The sequence below is a fragment of the Henckelia pumila genome, chromosome 3, assembly GCF_033568475.1.
Source record: "Henckelia pumila isolate YLH828 chromosome 3, ASM3356847v2, whole genome shotgun sequence".
NCBI lineage: Eukaryota > Viridiplantae > Streptophyta > Magnoliopsida > Lamiales > Gesneriaceae > Henckelia > Henckelia pumila.
Window position 1 is genome coordinate 37,111,234 of NC_133122.1, and position 14,981 is coordinate 37,126,214.

At 31.5% G+C, this 14,981-nt stretch overlaps 1 protein-coding gene across 1 annotated transcript; it reads left to right on the forward strand.

Annotated features, from left to right (window-relative positions):
* The first annotated feature begins 11,407 nt into the window (after positions 1-11,407).
* On the forward strand, positions 11,408-14,373 carry LOC140891982 (uncharacterized). Its single transcript, XM_073300701.1, has 2 exons — positions 11,408-12,004; positions 12,236-14,373. Exon 2 carries the CDS (start codon positions 12,245-12,247, stop codon positions 14,045-14,047), a length of 1,803 nt encoding a protein of 600 aa, XP_073156802.1. The 5' UTR covers positions 11,408-12,004; positions 12,236-12,244; the 3' UTR covers positions 14,048-14,373.
* Positions 14,374-14,981: the final 608 nt, after the last annotated feature.

Here is a 14,981-nt window from a genome sequence, read left to right on the forward strand (position 1 = left end):
TTTGGTTATGTTTTGAAAACATACTGATAGTCTACAATTGAGCTAATGATCTTGGGATTGTATACTGATTTTGTTAGAAGATAATCTTTACATTTCAAACATGTTATGAGCTCAATCAACTCAAGAGATCAAAGTTTGAACCAAGGAAGTTTGCTTACGGTTTTGGATGAGTTGTTTGATAATAGATGGATGTTTTGATAGCTGATAATTGAACCGAGATGTTCATTGAAATGTTGCTGATGTTGTAGCATCTTTATTCTTCAATTTCAGATTATTGTGAAGTCTTATTGACTCGAGAACGGGACTTCGTTGAAGGAAGAAGAAGTGAGGTTTGAAATGATTTGATTGAAGATGTGCTGATGATTTCGACTTGATTCTGAAAGGAATGAATTGAACAAAGATTGATGTACATGTTTTGAGGTTGAAGAATTCAGAACAGACGAAATACGAAGGTAAAAGTGGACTACTATTTGATTGGGACTACAACTCGAGATGGTTTGTATCGAGTTCCCCTAAATCACATACTTGCTTGTTTATTTGCTCTTATGTGCTTCCATTTGAGTTGTTGAATAAGTTTTTGATGTTATGAATGCCTTGATGATGATATATGTTGCATTCATCTTGAAGACTTATTCCTTGATTTTGAAATGAACGGAAACGTTCGAATAGACGATTTGAGGAATCGTATATGTATGGCCTGGGTGATTGTTTTAGCCTAGCGTCTGATTTGCATATATGATTGCTTCAAAGTCTAGAGAAGAAAGATAAGTAACCCCACCTCGAGCGGGAGAGTCGGTGGATTAGTTATGATATCTACTTCTCGGGATCCCAACCGACGAATGATGAAATGAAGCTTGTTTTGAAAACATGCATTGTATTTACTTTTATATCATGATCTTGATATATGTTTGATATGCATGTTTAGTTGCTTTTACTGGGAAATATATTTCTCACCGGAGTTATCCGGCTATTGTTATGTTGTATGTGTCATGGCAATAGGAGGAAATGGAGCAGAACAAAGGCAATCTTAAAGAACATGGGTTGAAGAGATATAGCATGATGATCCGAGTTAGATGGTTGAGTGAGCTGTCATGTTGTAGAGTTGAATTCTAAACATGAGCATGTTTTAGATACTTGTATCAAGACTTGTAAATGATCTAGTTGTTGTCTTGTTGATGTTTATAGGATTTGAGATTTGATGTAAATCCTTAAAACACCATGAAGTATCTTGATCTGGTTATATAGCAATGTGTCTTGCATATTTTGAAAAGTCTTGATTATTATGATTGTAAGGCTTGTTATGATCTAATGATATCCATTGTATAGCATGTTAGAATGCATGTTAGATGTTGCTATGGATTAGATCATGAACAAATCCTTGTTTGAGTTGATCTTGGATGGAAATACTTGAAGAACTATTTTTGACAGCAGCTGAGCATTTTTTTTTCTGGTGCAGTGGCCGGCGCATGGGCGAGCAAGTACTCGCGCGCGCGCGAGCCAGCTCTTGAGACCTCGGTCTCATTGGCCGGTGCGCGCGCGAGGGGTGATTCCCGCGCGTGCGCAGGGCAATCCATTTTAAAAAAAAAAAAAAATTTATTCTTTTGTTTAGACATTGATACTTGTCTATTATTGTTGATTAATGTTTATTGAGAGATTAGAACTCGGGTCGTCACAACAGGTGGTATCAGAGCGTAAGTTCTTGGACTGAGATAGAAGCTGAGCGGGGTAGATTGAATCACATGCATGAATTGTATTGCATGATTATAATAATAATAATAATAATAATAATAACAATAATAATAATAACAATATTGCTACTAAAAAAAATATAATATAGGGGAAATGGGGAATATATGGAATAGCTAAACCATTATATTGATAATAATACCTACATACAATTTTGGTCAAACTGTATAGGGGAAATGGGGAATATATGGAATAGCTAAACCATTATATTGATAATAATACCTACATACAATTTTGGTCAAACTGTGGAAAAAAAAATGGGAAAAAAATTTCAAATACTATACGTTGGAAGATAATTCCAACTTTAATTTCATAGGTGATAGGATCTTATATACTATAAGGCATAGTATATACGTGGAGTGATAATGCATTAATATATACACAGAAGTCCAGAAACATTAATAAAGTTCGGTACACCTGTTGTAACTATTATTATTGATATTGATCACAAGATTTTATCTTATTAAAAAATTAAGCACATGAAAATAAACATTAAAAAATTTTTCAAAAATTCTATTACCCTAAAATCATCATTATTCTTGCTTATGCTTTATTGATATCTGATAATTAAAAATCATTTAAAAAAGGTTAGAAATATCAATATTAGATTTGAACATGCATGCTAGCTCTAAAGTTTACCCATTAATGTGCATCCAAAAAATAGTCGCTGCAGTTTCCATTGCAAAAAAAATTGTATTAGAATTGAGCCAAATGAGATGAAAAGAAATGGCGGGAGACTAAATTAATAGTTAATATAATATTTGATTTGATTGATATATAAATTATAGTTTATTTTATTTCATTGATTAAATTTTATATAAAAATGATAAATTACAATTTTGTTATTTTAATAATAAATAAAATATGAATAATATTATTTATAAGAGTAATATAGTAATTTAATTTCAATGATTTGATTGATGTAAAATAAATTATTAATGATTTGATTGACGTAAATTAATAATTAATAGATGGATAAATAATATGACGAGAAGTACGCGAAATTGCATGAGATAAGTTATACATAAATTAATAATACGTCCAACCAAACGGTGTCTAAAAAAGAAATTTTGTATGTGGGTTCCTATGTGGTTATGTCATAAAAATAAGTAAATAAAATGAAAATTTGTCATATCCTATTTATAGCATAGCCATTAATTGGAAACACACACGTATCCCATAAGAATGATTTATAATGGATACTCTCTATTTTATTTTCATTTCAATGTCAATCCAAAGTAGTTTATAAATAATAACATAACATGAGATTTTAAGAACAAAATTTATTTCAACATATTACAGATTTATGTTTCAAATCAGTTTAGATATTTTGACAAAATTAGACACGTACACAAAGATATCAAAAGCTGTTGTTTTAGGTGAATCTCCATAATTATATAATTACCAAGGTAGAGCATAAAAATGTTTATTTTAAGGGTATTTGATGCTATACGCTATCGACATAGAACTAATAATGGCGTGATTTATTGGGCGGCTTAAATATTATACGTTGGACTAATTAATTCAAAATTTTTCACTACGGGATAAAATTTATAAGGTTGTGGTATTAATTTGTGTATTTATATGTAGCACTAATTGAACCATATCCTTTTCATGAATAATATTATGTTTTAACCCAATAGTTTTAGGAACAATAATTTGATCGAGAAGGGGGACGCTGGAAATAAATTTGGGGCTGATCAAATGGAATCAGGGCAGATATAAATTCATCGATTTAATTAGGCGCGCACGCGCGCGCACACACACACATATATATATGTATATATATATGTATATATTGGATACGAATTTTTTTTCCCCAATCTAATTTAGTACAAATTCTTAATTAGTTCGAGACATATCGATTATGATCATTTTTATTGCATAGAATTTTGAGTTGGAATAACCTAATAGTATCAAATTCCGGTAACATCGACTTTGCTCCATTCTCCTCTTTTGTCGCTGTGATCAATTGCATTTCTTATAAATTATATTGGTTTCTTTTGAATACACTTATGATCAGGGACATATCTAGAAATTTTATTAAGGGAGGACAAAAATCTAAAGAAGAACACAAACATATGTAAACTTGTTTACATATAATCATCGATAACAAAAATTAAAATATAATAAAAATATAAATAATATTTTTAATTTCTGATATAACTAACAATGTGTCTTACGACATGAAATTTTTCGAAAATAATTAGTACTAACTATATTCGACATAATACGAGATATAACATTTTTAATATAAGTAATTACACTATCATTTAAATATTCATCTTATGTTCGATTGATTGATGAAGATTTTGGTTGGAGTACCAATAAAGATGAATTAAATTAATAATGAAGAAAAAATTTCTTGTCACTCTTTAGACATGGATTGATGGTAATGGTATAGAGTTTTGAACGATATTAAATGTTTTATTAATAATAATTTATGTGTACGATCGATTTTTTAAAAACTAAGAGTATGAATTTGATTTTAGTTAAAGCGAAAAGATTATTATGCTTTGAGAGGTTGAGATTTATGGTTTGAAAAGGATAAAATGGCCATCTTTTTTTTTTTTTTCCCCTCAAATATTGATGTGTTGTATGTACAGTATATATATGTGAGATAAGTAAATTTTACATTTTAAAGATTTGGGAATATTTATTTTGGCCATGGTGAGATTTTTGATATCAATTTAAAATTTTGTACGGATATAGATCCGTGAGATCGTTTTACAAGAGAGCTATTCACATATTCTCTCTTGTATCTTTTATTTATTTTAGGTAATTTTTGTTATTTATTTGCAAATTTCAGTCTATTTTTCATGGGAGCACTTGCTTATGTGGCACTGACCACATAAAATTACAAGTAAAAATGTAAAATAAGGAGAATGAGCTAAAACTAAAATTTGTTGACATAAGAGATCAAAATCGTAAAATCAACAAACAAAAAAGACCGAAATTTCAATTTTCCGACCTAATAGTTAGTTTTTCAAGTGTCTTCTTTTATCGTTTGCCAATTTTTTATGTCCTTACCATCTTTTAGGCTTTAGCGCCCATAACACTTCCACCACATACTAGACCTCCCATGAACTTAGGGTGCACTAAGTGAACCAGACTTTATGTATCAATTTAATTTGTTCCCACATGCATGTAATTAAGTTTAATTTTTTTAACAGTCTTAAATAATCGGATTAGCCTATTAAAATATTTAGGGAAACTAAATCCACTCTGGAAACTTTTCTCCCATAAACTTGAAATCTATTTACAAGTTCTATCGAATTTTATTTCCAAAAAAAACCATCAGCTCGAAACTTAATATTTTTGTTTCAAAATTGTGCTCGATTAATCTGTTTAAAGAAATAATTTCTCTGAAAATATATTAATTTAATTTAAAATTAATTTTTAATTGATTATCATGATAAAACACCGTTTAAATTAGAAAATTATATAATAAAAAACCTGTTATTTCAAATATATTGGCCAAATTCTCCACAAGTTAGTATAAATATTAATCATTATCCAATGAAATAAATTTCGAAATTTGAGAAATATATTAATAAATGATATATTTTTTTCAAAAATTAAAAAATATTTAAATATCCACAATTATCACATAAATTTAATCTTTTGTATGGAAGCATAAAATTGAATTCCATTCCATTCCAAAATATCCGACTTAATTAAAAGTTTTGGTTTACGTATAAAACGCTTTATAAATTTAGTTTACAATCTATAAGTACGTTTAACTAAATAAAATATGGCAAATTTATATAAAAAAAAAATCAGTTACATTTAGATATTATTAGTTTTTTTGCGTTGAGATATCGGTGGTAGAGGTGTCAATTCGGGTGGGACGGGTGGGTTCGGGTCGGGTTGACGAAAATAATTTTAAAAATTTCTTCAACCCGAACCCGACCCGAACCCAAACCAACCCGAAAACGCCCAACCCGAACCCGAACCTGACTAACCCGACTAACCCGATCAACCCGAATTTTTTTATTTTTTTAAACAAATTATTAAATAAAATTCAAAAAACACAATAATAATAATAATACTTAATTTAAAACACATAATAATAAAATCTAAACTTATATATAATTTAAATTTGAACTTTTAGTTATAAAAAATTTAAAGTATACTTAATACAAAAAATAAAAAAAATATTTAAAAAAATAAAAATTGTACAAAATAAACATTAAATTTAGAAAATATATTATATGAATATATAATAATTTTTTTTCAAACATACAACGTATAAAAATGTAGTAAATCTATCTTAATTTTATATAAAAATAATAATAATTAAAACTTTCGGGTTATTTCGGGTCAACCCGGGTTGACCCTAACCCAACCCAAACCCGATTAATTTTTTCGGGTTAGCTTTCGGGTCAACCCGATTTGACCCAAACCCAAAAAACCCCAACCCTAACCTGATATTTTTCGGGTTGGGTCATGTCGGGTTGACGGGTTGGGTTGAGTTTTGACACCCCTAATCGGTGGAATAGATCTTTTGGATATAAGGGCATGATTGGTACGTTAGAATGAAATAAGAAAAGAATGAAATCAACTTTGGAATGGAATGAAAACGGAAATGGAATGATACTTTTATTCCATTCCAATGATTGATATTGAAAAAATGGAATGAAATGGAATGAAATTATTTTAATAATCAAATATTTTTAACCAAAAAGAAAAAAAAATAATTACTCATATATTATTATTATTATTATTATTATTATTATCATTACTATTATTAAATACTAAATTAATAATATTATAAAATTATTTTATTTTATTTCATTTATCTTATATATTAATCGGAATATTTTTAAAATATTTTTTTATATAATAATATTATTAAGATAATAAAAAAATAATTATTATAATAATAAATATTCAAAATATAATAATAATTATTATTAGTATTAGTTAAATAATAAAATAATAATAATAATAATATTAAATATTAATTTTTAAACTAATATTTATTAAATAATAATATCGATAGATAAATATATAATAAATCATATTAATAATGATGATATATACGTAATAATAATTATTTATATATAATAGAAAATAATTATATAATAATTTGTTGTTTTATATATAAATAATATTAAATATTATTGTTATTATTATATAAGGTTAGATTGATAAGAATAAACTAAATATAGAAAAAATTTCTTACAAAAATAAAAAAGAAGAGTGAGAATAACCATTCCTATCTAAAATGGATGTAATGACCATTCCCATGAACATGAGAATAGCCATTCCCATGAAAATCCATTCTCATGTTCATACCAAACATAGGTATGAAAAATGAGATGAGAATGCCTTAAAAGTTTTATTTAATGGGTTTTTACGCACATAGGGTTTTGTTGTGCTTTTGTGGGTAATTTTTCCAATAATTAATTAGAAGATGATATTGGGAAAGGATGCAAAACGGACAACGCTAATATTTCAATATTCAACCAGTGCTAGTGTGCTACTGCTCGTCGAGATTCGAGATCATAGATATATTTAAGCAAGAACTTCTCCCATAATTAAATAATTCGATTGCATATACCCAAGTTTGATCCCTTTCACCCTATCTTGGGTGACGACTGCTAAAACGTGGTGGTAAATTTTTTTTGCGACTGCTAAAAATACTACGCAGGCGTTCATGAATTTCCTGCACCCTAGAGTGCAGGGATCGAAATTATATGTAGCATATAATTATCTTTAAAAAAATTATTTTTTCATTAAAAACATTGATGGGGAGCATTAACTGTCTGTTGGCCAAAATAATTGTACCTGATGGGTAGAATGATCGAACCATAACATTAGTTTATGCTGTTGTGCGGTTTAAAATATTCGAGTTGCATAATTACCACTATCTATAGCTTTTGGTAAAACGGCAAACGCTCGGTCCTACAATTGGTATCAGATCCAATTAAGGTCATTGGTTTGATTCTCATTGATAACAAGAACTGCAATTATTGGGAGAAAGATTGTTGGGGTGCAATAATATTTTCTACTCGGTAGAGCGCTCTACCCATTATGCTTGTGGTGATGTGCGGTTTAAAAAATTTGAGTTGCACCATTACCATCAGTTATATTTTTTAAAAAAGGGCAAGAGCTCGTTCCACTTTTACAATGTCTGCCAGTTGATCATCCGGTGTTTTTTTATAAAGTTTTTAAAATACCATTTAAAAATTAAAATAATATGATCCAATATTGATCAATAATTAATTTCGATAAATAAAAGGCTAATATGCTATAAAACACAATAAATCATGCCATTATTTATGAATAGAAGTGTCAAAACGGGCTAGCGGGACGGTGCGGCCCACAACCCACCACAACCCACAATTAGGTGGGGCAAGACGGGATGGGCCCACCTTTAAGGCAGGTTGGAAAACCATAAAATTAACCCACCTATTTTAGGTGGCGGGATGGGTCGATCCAGCGGGCTTACGTGTAATTTGACGGGTTGAGACGGGCCGACCCGCAACCCACCGTTAGGCGGGACGATGGCGGGCCGGCCCACCTTTGGTGTGTTAGAAGATTGTCAACCCAACCTACATATTTTATATGGAAGACGAGTCAACCAGACGAAGCTAACCCATTTTTACACGTCTAGTTATAAGTCAATTGCGTATAGCATAAAATACCCATAAAATATACATTTTTATGATCTCTATATATCTAGGTACGTATTTATATTATTATATGTAGATCATACCCGTAAAATAACAAGTTTTTATATCTTGGTGTGTCTAATTTGTCCAAATATCTAATTAACTGATTTGAAACATTAAATATCTAATATGTTGAAATAAAAATATGTTCTTAATCTCGAGTTATGTTTTTATTTTATAAAATAATTTGATAAAAATTTATGTGTTGAAATGAAAATAAAATTAATATACAGTATCTAGGGCTGGGGAAAAATACCGAAATGCCGTCATACCGTACCGAAAAAAAATCGTTTATACCGAAAATTTCGGTACAGTATGATAACCGTACCGAAATTTTTGGTATCGATATCGGTATAAGATTTTTAAATTTTTGGTATTTCGGTATATCGAAAAAAGAGTCGGTATACACGGTATCGGTATGATACCGCATATACCGACATTTTTTAAATAAAACCAGTTTAAAAAAATCGGTATAAACGGTATCATACCGATAACGTAGCGAATTTCGATATTCGGTACAGTATCCAGGGGTGGAGGCACATAGCCCACATCCCCCCACCCCCGCGAAAAAAAAAAATTAGTGTTTATATATGTATATGTATATATATATATTGGTTTTGTTTGGTATTCTTTTTAATAAATTTTAATGGTTGTGCCCCATTTTTTTTTAATATATAATAAATTGGCTTCTCAAATAAAATAAGGTAATTTATTTTAAGTGGCGATCAAACTCTTTTTTTTATGGGATATTTGATTTATTTTTTCTATTCGACTCTTTCGAGTGGCCGACCAACGTAGTGACACACAACACCCAATTAAGATTTAAGGTCGTTTTGCCTTTAAAAAAAGATTTAATGGCATTTCGTAAATGATTTCAGGTTTTTTTGAGTATTTTTTTCTTCATATCGTGTATTTTAAATCATTTTTTTCTCAAAAAAATTAGGTTTTGGTTTCTTGAGAGTATATATTTCTTAATTCTTCTCTTTATTTATTTTTTATTTTAAATCTTTGTTTCATTTAATTATGGGACAACACATTCGATATCAATGTTAGAAAAACTAAAATTTATTGTAAAAAATGAAATTAGCATTGTTAATTTTTGCGTTTTTGATTATTTTTTTTGTAGTATGCTTCTATCAGATTGAATGGGTATAGAGAAGAGATCGGATCGAATAGTACATATCAGATGAGCTCGGTGATCAGATGAGTTCATGGCCAGATCAAATACTGGGATCAGATCGATGTGATGGTCAGATGAGTCTTCGGATGAGTTCATGCAGATAGATTGCTCGAGTATTGTGACTTGGTTAAGAAGTCAGATGAAGTGTCTGAGAAAGCTATACGCTTGCAGGCAGATCGATGCAGATCGAAATACGAGGGCAGATCAGACTGATGAATGAAGGCTTATCGGGCTGGACCAGGTTGACTTTATATTTGGGTCGTAAGTTACTGTTGACCTAAAGCCCAAGATGAAAGTCGGTGTAATTCTCTATATAAGCAGATGGAAGATGGCCGCAACGAGAATAACAGAAAATCAAAATTCTTCAGAATATATTGAGAGAGAAGAAGAAGAGATTTCGGAGGAGAAAACTAAGCGTAGATTGTGACGGGAAGATTCAAGTATCAATAGCTTGAATCGTGTCTGCATCTAGCTTGATAGTTTGTCTGAGTCCATCTCTGTAATAAGCTCTGTTCTTGAGCTTGGGCTGTTCTGTTGGTGATTAATAAAAGTGTTGTGTTGCTCTCCCGTTGACGTAGGCAAATTCATTGCCGAACCACGTAAATACTTGCGTCGTTTAATCGCTTTCGCGTGAGTTGGTTGATTGATCTGTGTGCGTTGGTTTTATCTGCTTTCTGGGATTATTGTTCTTATCTGTATGTTTCGTTTGCTTGGTGAATTCTCGATAACCAAATTTCGGATTGATTCCTAACAATTTTTGTTTGACTATTTTTATCTGTTGAATAATTGGTCGAAAATATTTGTGGATAACAATGTATTTTTACTATATTCATGAATCATAATGTAATTTAACTGATAAAGATAGAGTAGATAATGTTAAATAAACTATCAGAAAATTGAATGCAATGAATCTCATTTTATCTACTAATTTTTATCCAAAAAACTTTGCAGAACATGAGATGCTGCAATTAAAAATCCAACTTGAGCATTTTGATCATGTTCGACAACTTCCTTATATTAGAACTCACTCGAAACTTATTTAATTGTTTAGATCTTGAGAGAGGTTTGTGTTTAGTCCCCCTCTCTTGTTTTTTTTTTTTTTTCATTTCTAATAATATATCTATTTTTTTTAAAAAAAAATCAAAAATCTATCCTGTTTACGCTTTCAGTTTCTTCTTCGTTGGTCCCCCCTCTTGCGTGATTCTGGCTCCGCCCCTGACAATATTGGTATGAATTTATGTCATACCGAAATTTCGATATACCGAAATTTTCGGTACGATATCGGTATCGATATCAAAAATTTCGGTACTGAAATTTTCGGTACGGTATGCGGTATTCGTTGAATACTACGGTACACCGTACCAAACCACCCCTAACAGTATCCAGAATAAATTATTCTTATCGGATGCGTGCAGCGTGTGTGGTGGCTGCCTGGCTGGTGCCAATGGTTATGCTATAAATTGGATTATAGGATTTGACAATTTCATTTTAATTCAAGAACAATTTACTAGCCTCGCTCGTTAGCTTTTCATTTCCTTTTTCTTTTTTGACAATGTGTTGTGATCTCATCTCATTTGGCTCAATCCTACTACAATTTTTTTTTTTGCGGGAACATGCAACCGCTGATTTTTGGATGCACATTTGATAGAGTTTTGGATGCACATTGGATAAATCTTCCAGCATGTTCAATCGAGTCAATTCTAATATTGATATCGCTGATATTTTTTATTTTTTACATATATAATTATTAATTCTCAAGTATCAATATACTACAAGAATAATGACTTTTTTTGATATACTCTCAAACTGGGACAAGTAGCAAAGTGAAGGATCTATTTCTTTTTTTGATATACTTGCTGCAACTTGAATGATATACTTGTTCTCTCAATCTGGTGCATCGTCAATATTTTGCTTATGAAGAGGATTTTTTTAATAAACCAAAGTTTTAGCAGATCATAAGTTTAGCCAATGGTCCTATATTAGTGTCTTGGATACGGATTAATAGTAATTAATTAACCACAGGTAAAGAAATTAATTAATTTGTTTAATTAACGAAATTTATATTTTTGAACAATGATGTTAAGTTAATATTTATGATTCTTATTCATTTTATGGAATTATAAAAGATGGAGGTTTTTTTTGAGAGGGTTAAAGACGAAGGTTTCAAGTGAAAGATGTCTTTTACTATGTTATTCTTTTGTCGGCAGAATTAAATGGGCTTGCATTGACCAATACTGTGATCCATGTGTAATGTTCTAGTTGTTGTGTTGTAGTTCATTTTTGGGCAGCAGCTTTCATGTGGGGCATTAGCATAGCCAATGTTGTTGACTTCAACAAATTGTTAGAGAAATTTTCATATCCGCAGCTCGGTTGTTTTTGAGAGACTTCACGGTTAAAGGTTAGTAATTTTAATAACAATATTTGTGCATACCTTAATTAAAATTTAAAAAAAAAAAATTCATTTTATTGATTTGGTAAAGTGCGTGATGTGTTAAAAATGTTTGTGGATTGTTTTTTAGAAGCTGATAATTTTTTTATTTAGTTAATAATATTGAGCTATACAATAATGTATGAAATTTGATTAACTTTCATGGCATGTAAATTTAATGTATATTTTTCTTGGCTCTAGTTTTACAAAATGACGATTGACAAAAGTTGGATGAGTGTGAGGAACCGAATCTCTCCCGAATATAAAAATGATGTTAGGATGTTTGTGACACGTGCTCTCGAGTACGCCAATGAAGAGGGAAAAATTAGATGTCCATGTAATAATTGTTTGAATCATCGGTATCAACCACTGCGCTTAGTAGAGATACACCTAATACGACATGGGATACAACAATCATACAAAGTGTGGGATTACCATGGTGAGCAATATGAACATCCACCAATGGAGAATGAAGTTTTATCTGATAGTGATGCTCAAGATGAAATGAGAGATGTTTTTAATGATTTAACTGGACCAGTGGAGATAGGAGAATCTAGTGAGCCTGTTCAACAAGGAGATTTCCAAACTGAAAATTTTGATGAGATGTTGAAGGAAATTGAAAAAGAACTATATCCGGGATGTGTTAATTTCTCAGCACTTAATTTCTTGGTAAAATTAATGCATGTGAAAGTATTAAGCAAGTGGAGTAACAAGTCTTTTGATATGTTACTTAAGTTATTGAAGCAAGCATTTCCTCAAGCAATATTGCCTAACTCACACTATGAGGCAAAGAGAAAGCTCGGTGAACTGGGACTGGGATACGAGTCAATCCATGTTTGCGAAAATGATTGTGCTCTTTTCTGGAAAGAAAATGTTGGGCTTGAGAATTGTCCTATTTGTGGCGTAAGCAGATGGGTTGACAAAAATACGAAAGGGAAAAAAATACCAAAAAAGGTGATGCGATACTTTCCCCTAACTCCTAGATTAAAGCGTTTGTATAGTTCTAGGCACACTGCAAGAGATATGAGATGGCATGATGCTGAGCGGCTGAAAGAGAACGGTGTTTTGAGGCACCCAGCAGATGGTTCTGCTTGGAAGATGTTTGATGAGAAATTTCCAACATTTGCCAGGGATCCTAGAAATGTGCGTCTTGGTTTGGCAACAGACGGTTTTAATCCATTTGGTAGCATGAGCACTACTTACAGTATGTGGCCTGTCATGGTTGTTCCGTATAACATGCCACCCTGGAAGTGTATGAAGTTCGAAAATATGATGTTGTCTTTATTAATACCTGGACCAACATCTCCTGGAAAAGACATGGATGTTTTTCTTCAGCCATTAATTGAAGAGTTAAAACAATTGTGGGAAGGCATGAATACTCGAGATGCAGTGACTAATGATATATTCCTAATGCGTGCAGCAGTTTTGTGGAAAATCAATGATTTTCCTGCGTACGCTTTAATGTCTGGATGGAGTACAAAAGGGTATAAAGCATGTCCAACCTGTAACGAAGAAACTCCTTCTAAAGGCATAAGGAATAAGATAGCTTATATTGGGCATAGACGTTTTCTTCCTTTAAATGATCCAATGAGACGAAGCAAACAATTTGATGGTAAGGTGGAATCAAGATCTCCTATTAAAGAATTAACTGCTGAAGATATACTAGCACAGTTAGAACATGTGCATGTCAGTCTTCCTGGAAAGCATAAGCAGTATGGAGGTATAAAGCGTAAGCGTTCACTAATCGAGCTTAATTGGTCAAAAAAGAGTATATTTTTTCAGCTTGAATATTGGCAACACTTACCACTTCGGCATAACTTGGATGTAATGCACATCGAGAAGAATGTTTGTGATAATGTTCTCGGTACCTTGTTGAACATAGAAGGAAAATCAAAAGACACGGAAAAGGCGAGACTAGATCTTCAAGACATGGGGATCAGGAAAGAGTTGCATCTTTACAAAGATAGAAATAAATGGAAGAAGCCACCAGCAACATATACGTTAAGTGCTTAAGAGAGACAGTTATTTTGTCGATTTATCAAATCGGTGAAGTTTCCGGATGGTTTTGCCGCCAACTTATCAAAAAATGTCAATGAGACCATCGGTAAAATATCGGGACTCAAATCTCACGACTGTCATGTTTTGCTCCAACGATTATTGCCAGCTGGAATCAGGCCATACTTGAAAAAAGAAGTCCGTGAAACTATCACTGAGTTGTGTAATTTTTTCCGACAAATATGTGCCAAGACTTTGAATGTCAGTGATCTTAAATTGTTGGAGACAAATGTAGTGCTTATCTTGTGCAAGTTGGAAAGAATATTCCCTCCAGCGTTTTTTGATATTATGGTTCACTTGATTCTTCATTTACCAAAAGAGGCAATGATGGGTGGTCCTATGTATTTTAGATGGATGTATTGCATTGAGCGAGCTATGGGTATCTACAAGCAATATGTTAGCAATCGAGCACGTCCAGAGGGGTCAATTGCTGAAGCTTACATCGTTAATGAGGCATTGAATTTTTGCTCGATGTATTTTAGAGATATCGAAACCCGATACAATCGCCCAGAAAGAAATGATGATAGAGTTAACATATGCTCGTCTCGAGTGATTTCTATATTCAAGCATGTTGGTCGACCCTTGGGCAAGAAAGAGGTCAAAGTTCTTGAACCTTCTTTACGGAGTAAAGCAGAGTGGTATGTGCTAAATAATTGCCAAGAAGTTGAAAAGTACCTTGAGTAAGTCAATTATAACTATTTCAACTATTTTCTATACCTAAATGTATATTATTAGTCAATAATATTATTTTAACCACCATGTAGGGAACATCGGAGTTATCTACTAGCTAGGGGAGTGCGGAATGTGGAGCAAATACAAGAAGTCGAATTTCCTATTTGGTTTAGGGATAAGGTAAGTAAGATATGTTCAACCAATATGAAAATTTGTCAAA

What these genes read in the sequence shown, in the direction of transcription:
- LOC140891982 (XM_073300701.1), top strand. Translation starts at nt 12,245, where the DNA reads ATGACGATTGACAAAAGTTGGATGAGTGTGAGGAACCGAATCTCTCCC.